The sequence below is a fragment of the Ranitomeya imitator genome, chromosome 4 (genome assembly GCF_032444005.1).
Source record: "Ranitomeya imitator isolate aRanImi1 chromosome 4, aRanImi1.pri, whole genome shotgun sequence".
NCBI lineage: Eukaryota > Metazoa > Chordata > Amphibia > Anura > Dendrobatidae > Ranitomeya > Ranitomeya imitator.
In genome coordinates this window covers 398675247-398700011 of record NC_091285.1, presented here as the reverse complement: position 1 = coordinate 398700011, position 24765 = coordinate 398675247, and the positions used below count along the sequence as shown (strand labels likewise).

Genomic DNA, 24765 nt, shown 5'->3' with positions numbered 1-24765 from the left:
ATGCAGCGTCAAACATGCAGCGTTTCCTGCACGTGGACACATACCCTAAGGAAATCCTGAAAACATGACCTGTTGGTGGCTCTTGAGGACCGGAGTTGGGTAACTCTGATACAGTGTATAGCAGGGGTGTCAAACTGCATTCCTCGAGGGCTGCAAACAGGTCATGTTTTCAGGATTTCCTTGTACTGCACAGGTGATAATTTAATCACCTACACACATAATGATTACAGCACCTTGTGCAAAGCTAAGGAAATCTTGAAAACACGCATGGTCTGAGGCCCTCGAGGAATGCAGTTTGACACCACTGGTGTATAGTGTCAGTGTACAGGTAACACACTGACTCACCAGTGACGTCTCTAGGTGAAGTCCTTCAGCTTCGCTTTTCATCTTAATCCAGCACAGACCGCCATCACGTCTTCCAGCCTGGAGTCGTCTCTGCAGGAAATAACATATCTAGAGCAACGCTTGCAGAACACATTACTTAATTTTACTTAGTGTTTCTCTGCACTGTAACAGGACCCCCCCCCCCATTTAAAACAGTATACTAAAAAAATAAAATAAATACAGTACAGACCAAAAGTTTGGACACACCCTCTCATTAAATTTGTCTGTATTTTCATGACTATGAAAATTGTACAGACACACTGAAGGCATCAAAACTATGAATTAACATATGTAGAATTATATACTTAACGAAAAAGTGTGAAACAACTGAAAATGTCTTTTCTATGTTCTTGAAAGTAGCCACCTTTTGCTTTGATGACTGCTTTGCACACTATTGGCATTCTCTTGATGAGCTTCAATAGGTAGTCACCGGAAATGGTTTTCACTTCACAGGTGTGCCCTGTCAGGTTTAATAAGTGGGATTTCTTGCCTTATAAATGGGGTTGGGACCATCAGTTGTGTTGTGCAGAAGTCTGGTGGATGCACAGCTGATAGTCCTACTGAATAGACTGTTAGAACTTGTATTATGGCAAGAAAAAAAGCAGCTAAGTAAAGAAAAACGAGTGGCCATCATTACTTTAAGAAATGAAGGTCAGTCAGTCCGAAAAATTGGGAAAACTTTGAAAATGTCCCCAAGTGCAGTGGCAAAAACCATCAAGCGCTACAAAGAAACTGGCTCACATGAGGACCGCCCCAGGAAAGGAAGACCAAGAGTCACCTCTGCTTCTGAGGATAAGTTTATCCGAGTCACCAGCCTCAGAAATCACAGGATAACAGCAGCTCAGATTAGAGACCAGGTCAATGCCACACAGAGTTCTAACAGCAGACTGGGACAATATCCTCAGAAATAAGAATACAGATAATAAATGGAAAATGTTTAAGAACATCCTAAATAGGCACTGTAAGCGGTTTATACCTTGTGGGAATAAAAGGACTAGAAATAGAAAAAAACCCAATGTGGCTAAACAAAGAAGTAAGACAGGCAATTAACAGTCTGCTTTCCCTTAGCTGGTTATTAAAAATAAGGACCCCACGCCATTTTTTTAAAAAATGTATTCCTAAATTAACAGTAAAAAGAAAGCATTTGCACTACTAAAGCAGGATGGCACCATTGAAGCTCTAAAAAACTATAGGGAGAAAAATACTTTATCTAAAAAACTAATTAAAGCTGCCAAAAAGGAAACAGAGAAGCACATTGCTAAGGAGAGTAAAACTAATCCCAAACTGTTCTTCAACTATATCAATAGTAAAAGAATAAAAACTGAAAATGTAGGCCCCTTAAAAAATAGTGAGGAAAGAATGGTTGTAGATGACGAGGAAAAAGCTAACATATTAAAAACCCTTCTTCTCCACGGTGGAAAATGAAATGCTAGGTGAAATAACAAGAAACAATGAAAACCCTATATTAAGGGTCACCAATCTAACCCAATAAGAGGTGGGAAACCGGCTAAATAAGATTAAAATAGATAAATCTCGGGGTCCGGATGGCATACACCCACGAGTACTAAGAGAACTAAGTAATGTAATAGATAAACCATTATTTCTTATTTTTAGGGATTCTATAGCGACGGGGTCTGTTCCGCAGGACTGGCGCATAGCAAATGTGGTGCCAATATTCAAAAAGGGCTCTAAAAGTGAACCTGGAAATTATAGGCCAGTAAGTCTAACCTCTATTGTTGGTAAAATATTTGAAGGGTTTTTGAGGGATGTTATTGTGGATTATCTCAATGAGAATAACTGTTTAACTCCATATCAGCATGGGTTTATGAGAAATCGCTCCTGTCAAACCAATCTAATCAGTTTTTATGAAGAGGTAAGCTATAGGCTGGACCACGGTGAGTCATTGGACGTGGTATATCTCGATTTTTCCAAAGCGTTTGATACCGTGCCGCACAAGAGGTTGGTACACAAAATGAGAATGCTTGGTCTGGGGGAAAATGTGTGTAAATGGGTTAGTAACTGGCTTACTGATAGAAAGCAGAGGGTGGTTATAAATGGTATAGTCTCTAACTGGGTCGCTGTGACCAGTGGGGTACCGCACGGGTCGGTATTGGGACCTGTTCTCTTCAACATATTCATTAGTGATCTGGTAGAAGGTTTACACAGTAAAATATCGATATTTGCAGATGATACAAAACTATGTAAAGCAGTTAATACAAGAGAAGATAGTATTCTGCTACAGATGGATCTGGATAAGTTGGAAACTTGGGCTGAAAGGTGGCAGATGAGGTTTAACAATGATAAATGTAAGGTTATACACATGGGAAGAAGGAATCAATATCACCATTACACACTGAACGGGAAACCACTGGGTAAATCTGACCGGGAGAAGGACTTGGGGATCCTAGTTAATGATAAACTTACCTGGAGCAGCCAGTGCCAGGCAGCAGCTGCCAAGGCAAACAGGATCATGGGGTGCATTAAAAGAGGTCTGGATGCACATGAGGAGAGCATTATACTGCCTCTGTACAAATCCCTAGTTAGACCGCACATGGAGTACTGTGTCCAGTTTTGGGCACCGGTGCTCAGGAAGGATATAATGGAACTAGAGAGAGTACAAAGGAGGGCAACCAAATTAATAAAGGGGATGGGAGAACTACAATACCCAGATTAGCGAAATTAGGATTATTTAGTCTAGAAAAAAGACGACTGAGGGGCGATCTAATAACCATGTATAAGTATATAAGGGGACAATACAAATATCTCGCTGAGGATTTGTTTATACCAATGAAGGTGACGGGCACAAGGGGACATTCTTTGCGTCTGGAGGAGAGAAGGTTTTTCCACCAACATAGAAGAGGATTCTTTACTGTTAGGGCAGTGAGAATCTGGAATTGCTTGCCTGAGGAGGTGGTGATGGCGAACTCAGTCGAGGGGTTCAAGAGAGGCCTGGATGTCTTCCTGGAGCAGAACAATATTGTATCATACAATTATTAGGTTCTGTAGAAGGACGTAGATCTGGGGATTTATTATGATGGAATATAGGCTGAACTGGATGGACAAATGTCTTTTTTCGGCCTTACTAACTATGTTACTATATGTTACTATGTATGTTACATCTCTACAACAACTGTTAAGAGGAGACTTTGTGCAGCAGGCCTTCATGGTAAAATAGCTGCTAGGAAACCACTGCTAAGGACAGGCAACAAGCAGAAGAGACTTGTTTGGGCTAAAGAACACAGGGAATGGACATTAGACCAGTGGAAATCTGTGCTTTGGTCTGATGAGTCCAAATTTGAGATCTTTGGTTCCAACCACCGTGTCTTTGTTTGACACAGAAAAGGTGAACGGATGGACTCTACATGCCTGGTTCCCACCGTGAAGCATGGAGGAGGAGGTGTGATGGTGTGGGGGTGCTTTGCTGGTGACACTGTTGGGGATTTATTCAAAATTGAAGGCATACTGAACCAGCATGGCTACCACAGCATCTTGCAGCGGCATGCTATTCCATCCGGTTTGGGTTTAATTGGACCATCATTTATTTTTTACCCTTCGCCACGACAGCACCCCACATGAGAGAGAGGGATCCGCCCATAGGAACAGGAAACCTACAGAATAAAAGGAGGCGGTCCCCTCTCCTCCTCAGTTTAGGTTTCCTGTTCCTACAGGGACCCGGCTTACCTACAGATGAAGAGGATCCCTGGGCCATGCACCCGCCTGCGCCGGTTTCTGTGGGAACGGCAGGGGCTGCGGTACCAGAAGCAGCGGCGGGGGAGCCCCTGCTTGCAGCCTCCCCCCTCGTCTGGCCAAACATCCACGGTCCGGGTCCGGTCACCGTAGGTCCGGCCGGCACTGTGAGGACGCGCGCGCTGCAGCGGCCGGCTTAATAGCCTCTGGCGGCCGCATGGTGGTGAGAGCGGCGCGTCTAACCCGGAAGTCGCGGGAGCACTTCCGGGTTGGTCCGGGGAGGCAGGAGAATGGGCGGCAAGTTTAAAAATGCAGCGCTAGCGTCGGGCCGGTGTGTGTGAAATGGCTTCACCGGCCGACGAAGCGCACCTGCCCGCAGTGCAACAGCGCTCTCCCAGCAGGGAGAGAAGCACGAGGAGCAGCACAAAGAGTGGTGGCCGACCTCCAGAGAAGAGTTCTACCACCAAACGAATTCCGCCTCCAGAACCGGTACCTGTCAGCTTCACTGGGTGAGTTTTTGAAAGAGTCTCTTCCTATATGCTGATATATGTTCCTCCTGTATCCTTCCTCTAGACTAAGAAAAGGACACACAAATCTAAGCATAAAGAGTGTGCTTTATGTACGCAGCCCCTCCCGGATGATTATGCCAAAAAACTGTGTGCAGAGTGTATCATGCAAACTCTACGGCAGGAAAATATCATGACTCCCTCAGATGTCAGAGCTATTATCCGAGAAGAGATGCAGGGTTTGGCGCAGACAAGTAGCGCCAGTACCCGTCAGCCTAGCAGGTCCCGGTCTCCGGTTAGTTCGGAGTCAGAGGGTGTATGTATTTCTTCAGACGAAGAGGGATCTCAGCCGAGCTCATCCGAGACTGAAGGGGGACTTTGTCTTCCCAACAGTAATGTGGACAATTTAATAAAATCTGTCAGGAGCACGATGGGGTGCCCAGATGGGAAAGAAAAGAAATCAGCACAGGACATAATGTTTGCGGGGTTAGGACAGAAGAAACGTAGGTCCTTCCCCGTCATACAAACCATCAAAGATATTGTCAAAAAGGAGTGGGACAAGCAGAATAGAGGGTTTTTACCATCATCCTCTAAAAGGCGCTATCCCTTCAGCGATGAAGACCTAAACACCTGGTCAAAGGTGCCAAAAGTTGATGCTGCGGTAGCCTCCACAACCAAACAGTCGGTCCTACCAGTGGAGGATTCAGGGGTCCTAACAGACCCGCTGGACCGTAAAGCAGAAGCTTTACTAAAGAGGTCATGGGAAGTCAATACGGGGGCGTTCAGGCCCGCCATATCTAGTACCTGTACTGCAAGATCTCTACTAGTATGGACGGAGCAATTGGAGGAACAGATTAGAGGCAAAACTTCGAGGGAATCTATCCTGCTGAAATTGCCTCAAATTAAAGAAGCAGTAGCATTCCTAGCTGATGCCTCAGTGGACTCGCTACGTCTTGCAGCCAGGTCAGCCGGCCTAGTCAACACAGCCCGGCGTGCACTCTGGCTAAAGAATTGGAAGGGGGACGCACAAGCTAAAGCAAAACTTTGTGCGATTCCCTGTCAGGGTGAGTTCCTTTTTGGGAAGACGCTGGATGAACTCCTGAATAAAGCAGGTGAAAGGAAGAAAGGCTTCCCTAACCAGTATCTTCCATCCTACAGGAGAGCCTTCAGGAGACGCCCCTTTACTAGGAACAAGCCGCTTGAACAAAGAGAGCGATGGGAGTCGAAGGACCCAAAGCAAAAAGGTGCCTTTTTTAGCGGGTCCCATAATCCGAGACGTAAATACCGCTAACCAGGAAGTAGGCGGCAGATTAAAATTTTTTCTTCCCCAATGGGGACAGATAACATCCAGCCAGTGGATTCTGGACATTGTGCAATACGGCCTTAAATTAGAATTTGATCGAATCCCTTGGGATTCCTTCATAATAACATCTCCAAAAGGTCAGGACCAACAGAGGGCTCTAGAAATAGAGATCCTATCTCTTCTATCTAAGAAAGTCCTGATTGAAGTTCCCCAGGATCAAAAAGGGAAAGGGTTCTACTCCCCTTTATTCCTGATTAATAAACCAGATGGTTCATTTAGAACCATCATAAATCTTAAAAAATTAAATTCTTTCCTGCGTAATCATACCTTCAAAATGGAATCCATTAGTTCTACCATAAAACTCTTATTCCCTAGGTGTGTCATGGCCGGAATAGACTTAAAGGACGCCTATTACCATCTTCCCATACATGCCGAACATCAGCAGTACCTAAGGGTAGCAGTCACCCTGGAGGGAAAGGTTCGTCACTTTCAATATGTTGCAATGCCATTTGGGCTTTCTATGGCTCCCCGCGTCTTCACTAAGGTGATACTAGAAGTGATGGCTCATCTACGCCAACGAGATACCTTGATAATACCCTACCTAGATGACTTTCTAGTGGTAGGAAGCTCTGCACTTCAATGTAAAACTCGTTTATCTAATACGATCTCGTCCCTACAGGAGTTAGGTTGGATCGTCAACTTCGAAAAATCTCGGCTGAATCCAGAAACCGTTCAGACATTTCTAGGAATCCAGCTAGACTCCGTAAGTCAGAAATGCTTTCTTCCTCAGTCAAAGAGGTTGACTATACAATCAAAGGTATCAGACGCAATACGCAAACCCTACATGACACTAAGAAAGGCCATGTCCTTACTGGGGTCATTATCATCATGTATCCCTGCTGTACCTTGGGCACAATTCCATACCCGTCAATTGCAGTACGAAGTATTGTCGGCTCAGGGGAAAGACGGTTATTTAGAAAGTAGAATAACTCTTTCCAGTAATGTCTTAGAATCGCTATCCTGGTGGCTAGACATGGACCACCTATCACGGGGTGTGCCATGTATAATAGACCCGTCTAAAATAATTACCACCGACGCCAGCCCTATTGGGTGGGGAGCACATATGGAAGACAATCTGGCCCAAAATACTTGGGATCAGACAGAATTAATATGTTCCTCCAACTGGAAGGAGTTAAAAGCAATAGAATGTGCCTTATATCATTTTCTTCCGCAGATTCATGGAACAAATGTAAGAATTTACTCAGACAATTCCACCGCAGTGGCATACTTGAACCGTCAGGGTGGTACAAAGTCAGGAAGTCTGATGACCATAGCTGCAAACATCTTTCAGCTGGCAGAGGCTCATCTAACATCCTTAACAGCCCTGCACATCAAAGGTGTAGAGAACATCAGGGCAGACTACCTCAGCAGAAACGAGTTGCGTCAAGGAGAATGGACCTTAAACAAATCCATATTCAGAAGGATAACAGAAGCATGGGGGATACCACAAATCGACCTATTTGCCACAAGAGACAACCGGCAAGTACAAAGGTTCGCTTCCCTGAACACCAGGGATCACCCAGATATGTTGGACTCTCTCCACCATCCTTGGCGGTTCAGACTGGCATATGCCTTTCCTCCAATGTCTCTGATTCCTCTAGTGATCAGAAAGATCAGGAGGGAACAGGCAAGAGTAATCCTCATTGCACCATTCTGGCCGAAAAGACCATGGTTCTCTTGTCTCCAGACCATGTGCCTATGCGATCCTTGGATCCTCCCATCAGACAAGGAGCTGCTGTACCAAGGCCCCTTTTTCCACCCGCAAGTGAAAGGTCTTCACTTGACGGCGTGGAATTTGAGAGGCAACTATTAAGTTCCAGAGGGTTCTCAACAGAACTAGTAAACACCCTCTTATTGAGCAGGAAAAGATCTACCACCCTAATCTATAGTAGGGTATGGAATAAATTTTTAGACTTCTACACGGTACCGTTCACTAAGCAAGTTCCACTCACACCTATCCTAGAGTTCTTGCAAAAAGGCCGAGAGTTAGGACTATCTGTAAATACCTTAAGAGTTCAGGTCTCGGCATTAGGAGCCCTATATGGATGCAATATAGCAGCTAATAGGTGGATCTCCAGATTCATAAAATCTTGTGAACGTAGTAAACCGGTCCATATTCCCCGTCTACCTCCGTGGGATTTAAATCTAGTATTAGAGGCCTTAACAAGCTCTCCATTTGAACCATTAGATTCAATACCTTTAAAAATCCTAACATATAAAGTAGCCTTACTAGTAGCCCTAACCTCAGCTAGACGGGTTAGTGACATCCAGGCCCTATCAGTAGACCCACCTTTCTTACTGATATTTCATGATCGGATAGTCCTGAAACCAGACCCCTCATACCTCCCTAAGGTAGCGTCCACCTACCACAGGTCACAAGAAATATTTCTCCCTTCCTTTTTTGATTCACCTGTAACTCCAGAACATCATAAGTTCCACACCTTAGATGTCAGAAGAGCCATCCTGACTTATATAGAAAGGTGTCAGACATGGAGGGAGAGTAGGGCTCTGTTTATCTCCTTTCAGGGCCACAAGAAAGGACATGGGGTCACGAGAGCTACCATATCTCGGTGGATCAGAGAGGCTATCTGCTTGGCCTATACGTCAAAAGGCGAGATTCCTCCAGTGGGTATAAAAGCGCACTCAACACGAGCCATGGCTTCCTCCTGGGCGGAACAAGCAGATGTACCGATCCATTTAATATGTAAGGCTGCAACTTGGTCTACACCTTCTACCTTCTACAACCATTATAGACTTGATCTGTCCACGTCTTCTGATCTGACCTTTGGTAGAGCTGTTCTTAATACAGTAATCCCACCCAAATAATGACTCTCTGAAAATCTCTCATGTGGGGTGCTGTCGTGGCGAAGGGTAAAAAGCCGGATTACGTACCGGTAATGCTCTTTTAATGAGTCCACGACAGCACCCATGTATTACCCTCCCTAAATTATGCACAGCTCTTTCCTTTAAGGTCACAAATAATGGTTGTATAGAGTTAAGAAATTTATGTGACTGAATAAGAATGAATACTAACACTTTTGCGGTTCCCCTTTTTATACTCTGTAACTAAACTGAGGAGGAGAGGGGACCGCCTCCTTTTATTCTGTAGGTTTCCTGTTCCTATGGGCGGATCCCTCTCTCTCATGTGGGGTGCTGTCGTGGACTCATTAAAAGAGCATTACCGGTACGTAATCCGGCTTTTCAACAGAACAATGACCCCAAACACACCTCCAGGCTGTGTAAGGCTATGCGCCCACATCAGAATTTCTTGCAGAAATTTGCTGAACAAAACCGGACATTTTCTGCAAGAAACTTGCATGCTTTTTTTGCGCGTTTTTCTCGTGTTTTTTTACGCGTTTTTTTTGCGTTTTTCCTTGAGGTTCCCAATGCAATAATATAGTGGGAAATCCGCAAAAAAAACCCCGCAAAATTAATGAACATGCTGCGTTTTTTACCGCGATGTGTTTTTTTTCGTGAAGAAAAACGCAACATATGCACAAAAATTGCAGAATGCATTATAAATGATGGGATGCATATGTATGAGTTTTTTTAAGCGTGTTTATCGCTTTTTTATAGCGAAAAAAGCGAAAAATCCTGAACGTGTGCACACAGCCTAAGGGCTATTTGACCAAGAAGGAGAGTGATGGGGTGCTACGCCAGATGACCTGGCCTTCAGCCACCAGACCTGAACCCAATCGAGATGGTTTGGGATGAGCTGGACTACAGTGTGAAGGCAAAAGGGCCAACAAGTGCTAAGCATCTCTGGGAACTCCTTCAAATTGTTGGAAGACCATTCCCAGTGTCTACCTCTTGAAGCTCATCAAGAGAATGCCAAGAGTGTGCAAAGCAGTCATCAAAGCAAAAGGTGGCTACTTTCAAGAACCTAGAATATAAGACATATTTTCCTTTGTTTCACACTTGTTTGTTAAGTATATAATTCCACATGTGTTAATTCATAGTTTTGATGCTTTCAGTGTGAATTGACAATTTTCAGAGTCATGAAAATACAGAAAAATCTTTCAATGTGGTGTCCAAACTTTTGGTTTGTACTGTACATCACTGCAGTAATAATATCCCTTAATTATCTCATGTAATAGTATACCCCATCCTGGCCCCATGTATCTCATTCCTGGCTCCAGCCATATGTCTTCCCATTCTGCCCCCATGTGATCTCCCCATCCTGCCTCATCTGTCCCTGTGATCCTGCCCCATCTATCCCATAATCCTACCGTCCCATCTGTCCCCATCGTATCCATCCTGCACCATGATCCTGCCCCCCTGTGTCTCCCATCCTGCCCCAGGCTTTCCGCATTCAGTAAAAAAAAAAAACAACTTTCTCCGCGCGCTGGCGTCTGCTGTCAGCCTCCAATTGGCTGGCGGCTTTAACTATTGCCTGACAGGCCCGCAAGGCAATAGAACCTGCGTCTCGGACCGGGCCCGATAGGCAGATGAGATGCCTCACAGGTTTGTGTCTGCTCACTATTGCTTATATGCCTGCGCTTTCTCTTATAGCAGGTCCTAACAAGCAAACACTTGTAGTTAACTAGGCAGTTCGTTAGAGATACATGGTTTGGTAAAATAATAATTATGCAATATGTGTTACTCTATATGTTTTAGTTAATATGTATATGTTCTTTACATATTAAAGCGGATTTAGTTTTATTTAGCCTCTGGAGTGGTGCTTCTAATCTAAGGTCTCTGCCCCACTCTCGTACTTAGGCTACGTTCACACTAGCGTTCGGCTAGTGTGCGTCGCGCTAGCGTCGGGCGACGCACGCGTCATGCGCCCCTATGTTTAACATGGGGGACGCATGCGTTTTTGCTTGTTGCGTTTTCCGACACGTGCGTCTTTTTTGACGCTAGCGTCGGACCAAGAAAACGCAACAAGTTGCATTTTTCTTGCGTCCGATTTTCGTCGAAAAACGCAGCGTTTTTGCGTGCGTTTGCACGCGTTTTTCGGTGCGTCGCGTTGCCGACGCAGCGGCGCACTACGCGAGTGTGAACGTAGCCTTACCGTTCACCGTTTTCACCTTCTATCACTTCCCCTCCAGTCGGTCTCCAGCAGTGTAGACCTGCCGGCTTGCTTCAGTGTTTGCTTAGTGAGCCAAAGGTCCCTTTCAATGGAAGAATATGAATGGCTCCTGCATTTCCTGGCAAAATTGCAGTTTGCTGAGGGAGATTGTAGCAGTCCGATGATTTCCCATGTGGGTACATTCTGAGAATGCTTTTCTTCTGTTTGTAATGGTTTTTACGGAATCGGTGACTTTAATTCCTGCTGCCCGAACACAGGCAGCATAAATCTAGAGACCGGCCCTGTTTTTGCAGCCATGTACCGTATGTTTCTCCCTACGTCACTTGCCTTGATTGTCAGGTCTTTCCCTTGGACTAGTCTTCATAGTTGCATCGTTCCTGTCCTTTTATATTACGTTTTCTCAGAAATGCTGATGCGTGATGTACCAAATAATGTACTGCAAATTGGGAAAAAAATTCCATGTTAGGTGAAATGGTAAAAAAAAGCCTTTTGTTTTTACAGCATGCATTGTGCAGTAGAAATGACAGCACAATATGACTATTATAGCAACACCAGTCTTATATACGGTATATTAGTTGTTAAATGCAGAACATTGTTTAAAAAAAAAAAAAAAAAAAGTGCCTCCGTTTTGTGAGACCTGTAACTTCACTTTATTGTCCATGATCTGAGGGCTTGATTTTGCAGGCTGAGCTCTGCTTTTTATTGATGTCCTATTAGGGGACAAACAGCATTGCTCAGGCTCTTCATTGGAGCACACAGGAACCATGCGTTGTGTGCTGACACCAAGAATAGTCGGTGGCTCCTCCCCAACAATCGTACACGTGGCCGGCTGACACTCTGCTTTTCTGTATGGCTGACAGGTTTCTGTCATTTCATTTCCAAAGCCTCTTTTGCTCTTCAACAGTGTTATCCTCCTTCTTAATTTTGGGCTCCTGTTTTGATGAGGGCTGACTCCCAAGGGCCAGGTTCCTACCTTGACTGTCTTTGTCCAGCGAGACCTGACTTGTAGGCCATAGGTCAGGACGGGCCACTGTATTAGACCCCCTGTATCAGGGAAACCTCAGTCTGGCCTTGGACGCACTTCATTCCTCTCATTTGTGCCAGTCAGAGATGTCTCTCAACTCCGGCTTTCTGGCAGGGTGATTTTTTATTTTTTTATTTTTCCATTCTTGGCAATCTTTTTCTTGAGGCAAGATCCAAGTGATAGGCTCTTACTTTTCTTTCTCCTTCTCTGGGACACAATGATCTCGCATTCAGCTCCCCCCTTTTTCTCTAGTGTGAGGAGATTGCTTTCCTTCCTTCCTTTAGGTATTTTGCTTCTCACTGAACAGCTCTTACACAATCTGACTTGGGGTATGTGTGCACATGTTGTGGATTCTCTGCGGATCCGCAGCGTTTTATTGAGGTGCAGAAATGCTGCAGATCCGCAATTTATTTACACTACAATGTAAATCAATGAGAAAAAAAAATGCTGTGCACACTTTGCGGAAAATCCGCTGCGGAAACGCTGCGGTTTAAAAGAAGTAGCATGTCACTACTTTTTTGTGAATCTGCAGCGTTTTTATGCCCATTTCATTATAGAAAACCGCAAAGGTAAAAAACGCAGCAAATCCGCAAGAAAATCGCAGCAAAAACGCGACAAATCCGCAGGTGCGTTTTCTGCCAGGAGAGGCAGAATCCGCACCAGAAATTCCTAATCCGCAACGTGTGCACATAGCCTTAGCCAATTGTGCAGCTCTACCTGTCTCACATGCCTTGTTTGTCATCCTGGTTTGCTCTTGCCGAGTTCTTACTGCCTCTGGGGCTGTGTTGGTTTCGATCTGCGATTGCTGAAGAACAGTCTAGGCTAGGGCTCTCCTACTGGGGCTCGGTCCACTTCCCCCTTGTGGTAGATGGCTCATACGCCTCCAGGCATATAATCTTCTCCTCCATAGGGCTGCTGCTTAGTGTTACGTCAAAATCTGTGCGGAGCTCTTACCTTTGCATCAGTGGAGCGAGTCTTAGAAGGATACTGAAAGTTACTCAAGTGGTAACCCATGGAATTGCTGTCCTCCCTTCTGACATACTATTTATTTTGTTGACCCCAGTGATAGCTTTTAGGACATCCCATGGTTTGTGTTTCCCAATGAAGCACCAAAAAATTAGGATTTTTGGTACTCGCTGTAACATCTCATTCTTGAGGCCTTCATTGGCGCACACAGCACCCTCCCTTATTTGGGGGGGTCTTGGTTTTGTTCCTCCTTCTGCTTTTGCACTAACTGGATGTCTAAAGTGGTACTCTGTTGTGAAGAAGCTTTTTTTTTTTTTCTTAGATGTATTCTTAGTGTCAGCCTCCAGGTGGCAGCATATAACCCATGGTTCCTGACCAAAAATCCTCATTTTGACCACTTATTACTGTGAGGTTTTTTTTGCGTTTAACTTGGTGTATTTTATATTTTGATAGATTTGACTTTTTTGGACATAACAATAATATATTTAGTTTTACATTTTATTTTTCAAATGGGGGGAAAAAGCTAAACTTTTTTTTTTTTTTTTCAATTTTATTTTTTATATACTTGTGATCATTTATCGCTTACCCTATACTGTTCACTGGAATATAAAAACGTTGCAGTGTACAGTATATTTTAATTGTAGTTCACCAGTGAAGTTGAGCTTAGGTGAACTAAATTGCTGCCACGGAGGCTCTCTGCTAACCCCGAGCTGTCATGAGATGGGTGAAACGATCGGAGCCAATTTGTGAGCATGTCAGCAAATGGGCCATTGTCAGTGATTGACAGCAGCATCTTAGTGGTTATTTCCCTCCAGTCTCTGCTGTTAGAGATAGATGCCAGCAATGTAACACAGCCAGTGTAGGTTCGGTATAGCCTGAACACACTACATACAAACGTAGCGACCTGTGATGGAAATGTACGGGCCGCGTCATTCACTGATTCTGCTTTTCTGTTATCTGTTCAATCAATTGCGAAAATTGCTGAGAGAGGCCTCATTGATTGTTATAGGGTCTGCTTTTAAGAATGGAGAAAAGGTCCAACATGCAGAACTATTACTTCTGTTCTTAAAAATAAACCACTGACAAAGCTCATAAAAAAAATTTCTGAATCAAAATTGCCGTGTGGATTTAAAAATTTGTAGCAAAAATTATTTGGGTTGACTTCGTTGTGGATATAATGCTTGGAAATTGTGTTAAAATTATGTTGTGGAAAAATCTGCTGCAAATCTGCAAGGTGTGAATGTAACCTTATTTATTGTTGCTTTGTTATGGCGGTGCCTAGGAGTGAACAAAAAACTGCATATTGATTGCACTCTGGGGAAAACGAGACTCCCTAGGTATTACAAATTGGATTTAGTCAAGACCTTAATAACAGGTCCATTATATAAGTGCACACACATGCATATAACCAGTGTGCACGCAAACTAACCCTTCCGTGTACGCTTATGTGGGATCATCACTACACTAGTGTAATACAACTGTCTATATGGCATCTGATTTTTTAAATTTTTTTATCCACCATTAGACTTTAATGGGCGCGTCTCATTCAATTTACGGAAAAAAAACTAGTGCATGCTGACTTTTTTTTTTTTTTTTTCCCCACACGCAGATTCATCAGTAGGAAAAAAAAAATAATCAGCACTGCTACATTCAAGAACATCGGTCTGAGGGCTCTGTTTTTTTTCATAGATAGCACTCGGACTGAAAATACAGTTGTGTGAACGAGCCCTTATAATGGATGCCTGATGAGATTAAAAAAAAAGTATTTAAATGTTGAAATGCCCCTAAAGAGCTTTCATGATTTTTGGGGGGCACAATATGTGAATTACTGTCACGCGCCTAATAATTCTGTACACAGTGTAGCTCATCTAAATGGGCCATAAAACAAAAATATTTTGTCCAATTTTATATGGAAAATTAATAAGATAAAAAAATGAAATGTAATCTTAGCCAAATGTAACAGGAATGCATTAGTCTTGTGGTTGTACTGTGTTCTGATTGCCACATCCTGTTTCCTGCTTGATCATTGTCATACACGCGGACCTCCGTTTATACATTTTCTTTTTTTTTTTTTTTTTTTTTTTTTTAACAGTGATCATGCAAAATATAAAGTCCATTTCTTCCTTACTACAGTGTACCCGATTTGTTGGGAAAAGATCTTGATGAACATTTAGGCTGTTCTGTGACTATTTGTGTCACTAATATTTGCATAAATCTCATTATTACTTTGGACTGCAGCTGTAGCTCAATGGTTAAAATTTCGGCCGTGGAGTCGGTAAGCCAAACCTCTGGCTCCACAACTCCAACTCCACAGCACTGGTCACTACTAACAATGTACATAAAGTGCAGCACAGATTCATGTCAACTAAAAGTCAAGATCCTTAGATCAGGACCAGCGCAGACATTTATAGGACATTTCATAACTTTCCTAAATTCTTATGAAAAATAGATTCTATATTTTAGAAGTCTGAGTTGGTCCATTTTATTCTGACTCCACCAAAATAAACACCAACTCCATGACTCTGACTTCACAACCCTGGTTAAAAGAAATGACAAGTGCATCAATAAGTCGTACTGTGCCCCTAACCAAAGTTATTACATCTTGTGTTGCAGGTTCTCCTTAAAGGGGTTGAGCAAATCTGTCGATTCCTGAAGTGGAGTATGAGAGTTCTATAGAAAATCAAATGCCTTCAAGTTCTTGAAGTAAAACAGGTAAAGTGTCTTGGTACTAATAATCTCAGGGGCAGTAATTTCTGCTAATGCCCATGACAGATCAGTCAGACCTGCAGCAGGTAGAGGAGCAATGGTTGTGTTTGCCAAGAAGGTGGTGTCGATAAACCAGACTTCAGCTGCTTCATCGACTCGCGTACAGTGATCAGTACGAACAAGAGTTGATGCGAGTTGATTTGCACAATCTAGTTCATTGACCATATCGGTAATCCGAGGCCAATGAACGGGAGCCCTGAGAACCACATCTTACCTGACTGCATCCACAGCTATTTTTCTAATTAGCCAGCCTGTCATCAAGAGATGTTTTACAATTAAAGGGAACCTGTCAGCGGGATTGACATTGTCAGGTTGGTGCCGTTATACTGATTACAATTGAGCAGTCACTGATCCCTCAGACGGATTTCAGCAACCAAGGTATCATTTTAATCAGTATAACGGCGCCAACCTGACAGTGTCTGTAGGTTACTCAGCACAATCCTGCTGACAGGTTCCCTTTAAGAGGCGTTTCTCGCAGCTCCTGTTAAGCAGACACATTTCACTGTTGTGGCCAATAGACCAGGTGGTATGAATCGATGCACACTGACTCTATACTGCGGTGAAATGAAAGTTAATCTAAAACAGACTTTGCATTTCATACACTAGTTATACAACATTAATTACAGTAAAGGGTTTGTGTCAAGTTCAAAAGCGATCACTTAACCACAGGATAGGAAATAACAAGTGGATATGTGATAAAAGACCATTTAATATTTTTATACTGGATTTAACGTCTGTACATTTCTACTGTTTACAACCACTCCGCCTTGGTTTCTGATATTATCATGTTGTGTGGTGTTTTGCTCATTTAAGTAGAATACATGGTTGTCTATTTCACTGAGCCCCTTCACTTGTGATAAGCTTTAAGTTTTATCATCAGCAATGCCTTAAGGTACCGTTACACTTAACGATTTACCAACGATCACGACCAGCGATACGACCTGGCCGTGATCGTTGGTAAGTCGTTGTGTGGTCGCTGGAGAGCTGTCACACAGACAGCTCTCCAGCGACCAACGATGCCGAAGTCCTTGCGTAACCAGGGTAAACATCGGGTTACTAAGCGCAGGGCCGCGCTTAGTAACCCAATATTTACCCTGGTTACCATTATAAAAGTAAAAAAAAAAACCACTACATACTTACATTCCTGTCGCGTCCCCCAGCGTCAGCTTCCCTGCACTGTGTAAGCGCTGGCCGGAAAGCAGAGCGGTGACGTCACCGCTGTGCTTTGCTTTACGGCCGGCCGGCGCTGACGCTGAGGGACGTGACAGGAATGTAAGTATGTAGTGTTTTTTTTTTTTTTTTACTTTTACAATGGTAACCAGGGTAAACATCGGGTTACTTAGCGCGGCCCTGCGCTTAGTAACCCGATGTTTACCCTGGTTACCAGTGAAGACATCGCTGAATCGGCGTCACACACCGATTTAGCGATGTCAGCGGGTGATCCAGCGACGAAATAAAGTCCTGATCATTCCCCAGCGACCAACGATCTCCCAGCAGGGGCCTGATCGTTGGTCGCGGTCACGCATAACGATTTAGTTAACTATATCGTTGCCACGTCACAAAAAGCAACGATATCGTTAACGATATCGTTATGTGTGACGGTACCTTTAGGCTATGTTCACACATTGCGGTTTTTACCGTGGAACCGCGGCGATTTTGCAGCTGCGGGTCCGCAGCAGTTTCCATAGCGTTTACAGTAACATGTAAACCCTATGGAAACCGCAAACCGCTGTGCACATGCTGCGGGAAAAACCGCGCGGGAACGCTACGGTTTACAACCCGCAGCATGTCACTTCTTTGTGCAGAATCGCAGCGATTCTGCACCCATAGAAATGCATTGATCCGCTTACTTCCCGCATGGGGCTGTGCACACCATGCGGGAAGTAAGCGGATAATGTGCGGGTGGCACCCGGGGTGGAGGAGAGGAGACTCTCCTCCAGGCCCCGGGAACCATATTTGAGTAAAAAAAAAAAAGAATTAAAATAAAAAATGATATACTCACATCTGAAGTCTCAGCGCTGCACGCGGCCGTCCAGTCTCAGGTTTGCTATGCGACCAGGACCTGCGGTGACGTCGCGGTCACATGACCGTGACGTCACAAAGGTCCTGGTCGCACAGCATCTTTGGAACCGGACCGCCGCCTGCAGCGCCGAGGAGATCGGGACGTCAGAGGGTGAGTATATCATGATTTTATTATTTTTAACATTACTATTGATGCTGCATATTGCTGCATATGCAGCATCAATAGTAGGGGTAAAATCCCGCAGCGGAACCCGCAGGACAAACCGCGATAAATCTGCAGGGGATAACCGCAGCGGGTTTGCCCTGCAGATTTATCAAATCCGCTGCGGGAGAACCCGCAGGGACAGGACGCAACATGTGAACATAGCCTTAAAGACACACTTTCTTGAAGGTATTTGCATACGTGCATCTAATGTACTCTGAATGTTACTATACTAACCTACCGCCGCCTTCTCCAGGATCCAGCACCATTCCGCTCCTCCCAGTAAGATCACCGCTCTGCAGATTGTCCAGGTCACGCTGCGCTTTACGTAACTTGGAACTGGCTATTACAGTGTTAAGCATCAGATCGCGGCTCCATAGGATTGCATTATAAAAGAGACTTCTGGCTCACACATAGGATAGAGGGAGCCGGAGAGTCTGACGAGCAGTGACGTCACTGAGGAGAACGGCGCTGGATCTCGGAGATGGTGGCGGTAGGTGAGAATATTAATACACTACATTATATGCACATACACACAGATTTATAATTTAAACAAATCTTTGTGGGAGTGCTTCTGCCAGCTTCTGAAAGGGAACCCATCGGCACGTTTTTCCATATGGCAGTAGTGCTGTGGCTGCTACAACTGTAGACGCTTGCAGCTCAAGCCTCATATCCATGACTTGCACAGCTCCTCACAGGGCGCTGATAGCCCCCAGGTCACTTCAAGCCGGATTTGCAAATTGCTTCTACTTTAGATTTTGTTATGAATGGGTCATCAATTCACTACAAAAAAAAAGGTATTGGTTTTATTAGATCTCAGCACGTACAGGCATAACACTCCATGTGTAATAATGTAGGACAGATTCCATTTAATAAAGTGATCACAAAAACTGATTCCTGCTATTCACAGCACTGTCCGCAGCAGTCTATATATAGGTATATATTCCCTTGGTCAGTGTCTGAATACATTGACAGCTGTGTCCTACAGTGTCATACTCTGCACAGACACCCTGCTGACAAGGAAAGCGCTAATATTCATTGGTCACTTTATTCATACATTTTCAAGAGGGATAACACAAGATTGACTAAATGCAACAGAAAGTTAAAAAAAAATAAAAATAATGGTGGGATAAACTCAATTTTATTAGTAATTTTGAAATTTCACCTTCATTCATTCTCATTTCCTAAGTTTACAACAAACAATTCTGTGCGTATCCTTCCTGTTACGTGACCGCAACTTTTACTAATATGGCAGGAAGTTGATGAATGAGTCTGTTGACCCAGCCCAATGCAAAGCATATGGAGAGCGAAACATGAAGCAATAATTATAGTAGTGACTCTACGACGGCCAGAAGCAAAATAAAGATGTCGTAATGGCTTCAGCATTTCACAAGCGCTCCTCTTCTCTCTTCCTTGTCAGACAGATGCCATAAAGGACATGGGTACAGCCGCTGTGGGAATTCTCCGCAGCCTCTTTGCCCTAGTAACCAAATTGCTCCCACATTTTAAATGACAGCAGTGAATTGGGGATTTGTGATCAATTCATGTACAAATGAAGCTTTGAATGTGAAAATGGGTTTTGTAAAAAAAAAAAAAAAAATAAAGTGCTTTTATGGTTCATTATGCCCAAATGTCAAGTTCATTTTCATGTTTAGAAATAGTAGTTGTGCTGATAATTACTTATATCAAGCATTTGTGAAAATATTTAAAAGCAATTCTATATATGCAAGTTGTGATATAAGCGGAGTGTATGGTGTGAAATGGAAGGTAACTGTATAAAAACTTTTGAAAAGGGAGGTGTAAGGTTGGGGAATAAATGCTGCACTTTCCCATTGTATGCTAGTCAGGATTTTCAACGTAACATGCACAATATTGCCTTACAGCATGAATCCCTGCTGAAGAAAATAGTGCTGGCACATGAAAAATGTCAGCTTCACTGCCTTTTATCTAGACCACTCAGCTACTGCCTCCCCTTCAGTGGTGGCAACCAAAGCCCCCATTATGGGTATAATGGTAACCAAAGCTTTTCCACACACATCACCCTAAAGCAGTATACCAAGATCCAGGGGTTCCCACCATACCCCCATTCAGCATTCTCCCATCACGCACTCCCAACACAGTCACATCCAGCTTCAAGCACCTCCTCTGACCAGTAGTGTCATCCTGTCTCCAGCATACCATACTTAAATTATCTCTAAACCATAGGTCTGCTCTTCTCTGCAGGGCTACTCAAAGTTCACCATTTTGAGATGTGCTCTTCATACCATTTTACGAAATCTGGAGCTAATGCACCAAGCTGGCAGACAGCCTTGAACCACAATTCATGGGACCGCGAACCACATGTGGCTCCCGAGCTTCAGGTTGGGGACTCCTGATCTAGACAGTGAGAACATGCAAACAAGGTGGAAAATTTTCATAAATCTGCTGCACTTGGTCTTAAAAGTGGCATCCGCTGCAGTGTTGTGGGACCACCGTATATTTGGCATTCTGCATTTACTCATGGGGCCCAATCCATCAAGACCAGTTCACGCTGTTCCTGATGAAGGGGGCATTTTAGAGTCAGACTCTACTGGTTCATGAAGAGGTGTACTGCACGCCTTTTCATAGATCTGCAGCATCCAACGAGTAGCGTAGTGTGCGCTACACCAGATATCTAACTTCAGTCAGGGAAAGGAGTGAGTTCCAGTGTAGGGAACATCACAGCTCGTCATAAATTAGCCACGGTGGGGCGTCACACCCCAGCTATGTCCATTTTGTCTAAGCTTGGAGAACCTGACGTGAAAACGCCAAAAGTTACCAAATTTAAACTGAGTTGCACCTACATTTTCTGTATTTTCAAAGTTGTATGCCAGAATTCTTGCTTGAATGCTTTGATGAATCGGACCCTTTATTTTTAAACATTGTAGCCCCAATTCATCATTTTAGATGTTTTTTTTTTTTGTTTTTTTTTTTTTTTAAGTCCCTTTTTTGATCCGTAGTATCAGTTGCCGTTTTTGGTGCCACGTTAACCAATTAAATGTGCACCCAATTCATGAATTTAACGCAAAGTTCCGAAGACTTTTTCTGTCTTGAACTATTTTTTGTAACTTCAAGCTCCAAAAGTCTTAAATTGCAGCAAACAAGTGTTACGAAAAATACGCCAGAGGTGGACTGGAGCGAAGTTGTGCCTTTAAAAAAAAAAAAAAAAAAAAAGTCACAATTGGTGGATTGGGTGAAAATATCTAGAATTTCAAGACTCCACCCACAAAGCAGAAAGGCAAAAAAAAAAAAAACCTTGGAAAAAGCGCAAATGGAATAATTGTGTACAAGCAAAAAAAAAAAAAAAAAAAAGCGCAATAGCAATGATGAATCAGAGCCTTTTTTCCACCACTGCAACACAATATTCTGATATGATTATATTGTCATGTAATCAGTACTATATATAAGTGCTCAAGTTCTGTGGCGTCTTATGGAATTTTTTTCTCTCACTTTTTAGGCGTAATCATATGGATTTCGCAATGGCAGGAGACTTCATAAGTCATTGCCGGTCTTCTGAAATTTAATTGTTCCGTACTTTCTGACTAACAAAGCATGCAGGTGCTGGAGGACTCTGATATGTAAGCAGTTGCTATGTTATTTTTTTTTATATGTACAATCCTATTTGCACCCTTAACTTTATACAGTCTGTTTTATCCATGAAAACAGTTACATTCAAACATTCACATTGGATGTGAAAAAAATGTGTGGAGGCACTGTCTGTATTGCTCCTGATGTCTTGGTTTGGGTGTGGGCAGGTAAGCCTGTGGCCTCTGGACCATAGCTGTGAACCTTACCTAAACCTGCAGGCTTTGAATTATCAACGTTTTTTCAGCATTTTAATAACACTAGCCAAGCCCTTTGACTGCATACAGTAGACAAGGCTTCTGAAACCTGTTTTATTCACATTTAATACATTAATAAAGACAATGCACTTTACAGTATCCAAATAACTATTATCCATTGGTGCCTAAGAATATTACCATACAATGCACAAACGGACATGGATAATACTTTTATCAGGTATCAAAGTGTTGCCAAACAGTCTAGTATCACATAAACCACATATACAGAAGGGATAATAAGTATTTGACACACTGCCAATTTTGCAAGTGTTCCCACCTACAAAGAATGGAGAAGCCTGTAATTCTTATTGTAGGTATACTTCAACTGTGAGAGACAATCTAAGGCTAAGTGCACAAGTTGCAGAATTGCTGCGGAAATTTCCGCGGCAATTCCGCAACTCCTGCCATGAGTATATCGCATGCGGAATTGGCATGCGTATTCCCGCTAAACACTAGCATTTTCCAAGCGCACTGTAGCATCGCTTGGAAAACTGACAGGTTGGTCACACTTGTCAAACATAGTGTTTGACAAGTGTGACCAACTTTTTACTATTGATGCTGCCTACGCAGCATCAATAATAAAAAGATAGAACGTTAAAAATAATAATAAAAAAACAATGATATTCTCACCTTCCGGCGTCCCCGGCAGTCTTCCCGCTCCTCGCAATGCTACGGTCCCAATAATGCATTGCGGCAATGACCTCAGATGACATAGCGGTCTCGCAAGACTGCTACGTCATCAAAAGTCATTTTCGCAATGCATTATTGGGAACGTTAGCATCACGAGGAACGGGAAGACTGCCTGGGCCGCCGAAAAGTGAGAATATCATGATTTTTTTTTTTTTAACAATTATATGGTTCCCAGGGCCTGGAGGAGAGTCTCCTCTCCTCCACCCTGGGTACCAACCGCACATGATCCACTTACCTTCCGCATGGTGGGCATAGCCACATCCGGAGAGTAAGCGGATCAATGCATTCCAGAATAAAGAGAAAAAAATGCAATCGCACAGCCGCTATACGCTAGACCCTTACTGCTCCAGGGGCAGAAAAATGCACTATTAAAGCCTTTTGTCAGAAAACAAACTAAACAAAAAAACCGCTAAAAAGGTATTCACATACCCTCCTTGCACCGCATGATCTCATGTGAATAAACCGCTTTGATTGTTCATATACCGGTGAGTGCGCTTTCAGTCTCTTCTTATGTATCATGTTGGATCAATGCATTCCTATGTGTGCGGAATCCCTGCGATTCCGCACAAAGTATGAACATGCTGTGAATTTTTCCGGAATGCGATTCCGCCGCGGAAAGAGACGCAACATGTACACAAAAATTGCGGATTGCATTCTAATAAGATGCTCAATGTGTGTGGTTTTTTTCGCGGTTTTATTGCGTTTTTATAACGAGAAACCACAAAAAACGCGAAAAATCCTGAACGTGTGCACACAGCCTAAAAATAAAAAACAGAAAATCATTGTATGACTTTTAATTAATTAAATTGTATTTTATTGCATGGAATAAGTATTTGATCACCTACCAACTAGCAATAATTCTCTGAGTCTTTATTTAAGAAGTCCTCCTACTCTGCACTCATTACCTGTATTAACTGCACCTGTTTGAACTGATTCTGTATAAAAGACACGTGTCCACACAATCCCATTCCAACCTCTTCACCATGGCCAGAATCAAAGAGCTGTCTAAGGACACCAGGGACGAAATTGTAGACCTGCACAAGGCTGGGATGGGCTACAGGACAATAGGCAAGCAGCTTGGTGAGAAGGCAACAACTGTTAGCACAATTGTTAGAAAATGGAAGAATCCCAAGATGACTGTCAAATCTTCCTCGATCTGGGGTTCCATGCAAGGTTTTGCCTCCTTTGATAAGGATAATTCTGAGAAAGGTCAGCAATTAGCCAAGAACTACACGGGAGGACCCGCTCAATGACCTGAAGAGAGCTGGCACCACAGTCTCAAACCTTACCATTAGTAACACACTACGCCATCATGGATTAAAACCCTGCAGGGCATGCAAGGTCAATCTGCTCATGCCAGCACTTGTCCAGGCCCATTTAAAGTTCGCAAATGACCATGTGGATGATTCAGAGAAGGCTTTGGAGAAGGTCAGATGAGACCAAAATAGAACTTTCTGGTATCAACACCACTTACAGTGTTTGGAGTAAGACAAAGGATGAGTATAGCGTCAAGAGCACCATGCCAACCGTGAAGCATGGAGGGGGGGAAAAAAAATCATACTTCGGGGGTATTTTTCTGCAAAGGGAAAGGACGACTGCACAGTATTTAAGGGAGGATGGATGGGGGTCATGTATCGCAAGATTTTGCCTAACAACCTCCTTCCCTCAGTAAGAGCATTGAAAATGGGTCATAGCTGTGTCTTCCAGTATGACAGTCATCTGAAACGCACAGCTAGGGCAAATAAGGAGCGGCTCCATAACATGCATTTTAAGGTCCTGGAGTGGCCCAGCCAGTCTCCAGACCTGAACCCAATAGGAGATCTTTGGAGGGAGCTGAAACTCATTATTGCCCAGTGACCGCCCAAAACCTGAAAGATATGTAGAAGATCTGTGTGGAGGAGTGGGCCAAAATCCCTGCTGCAGGATGTGAAAACTTGTTTAAGAACTACAGGAAACGTCTGACCTCTGTAATTGCAAACAAAGGTTTCTGTACCAAATATTGCAAATTGTCTCTTCAGAGAGGAAGAGGACTAGAACTCTAGTGCCACCTATTGGAAGTAGCAATCCTAACAGTCAATGTCGACCCTTTAACAAGCCTTGTCACATGACTTAGGATAATAGCCAAACCAGAATCTCAATTCCTAAGTCTTGTGACAAGGCTCATTAAAGGGTCGACATTGACTGTTAGGATTGCTACTTCCAATAGGTGGCACTAGAGTTCTAGTCCTCTTCCTCTCTGAAGAGACAATTTGCATATTTCCCA

The 24765-nt window shown here is 43.4% G+C and overlaps 1 protein-coding gene across 6 annotated transcripts in view; it reads left to right on the top strand.

Moving 5' to 3' along the window:
• TASOR2 (transcription activation suppressor family member 2) overlaps window positions 1-24765 on the top strand; it is a 165548-nt gene that overhangs the window by 6616 nt on the left and 134167 nt on the right. For 5 of the 6 annotated variants that reach the window (XM_069765334.1, XM_069765340.1, XM_069765339.1 and 2 more), the window contains exons 2-3: window positions 15576-15674; window positions 21428-21548. In XM_069765334.1, coding sequence (XP_069621435.1) covers window positions 21523-21548 — 26 coding nt within the window. In that variant the 5' untranslated portion in view covers window positions 15576-15674; window positions 21428-21522. Of the gene's footprint in view, window positions 1-15575; window positions 15675-21427; window positions 21549-24765 lie in introns of those variants that run through there. The other variant, XM_069765338.1, reaches the window with a different exon arrangement.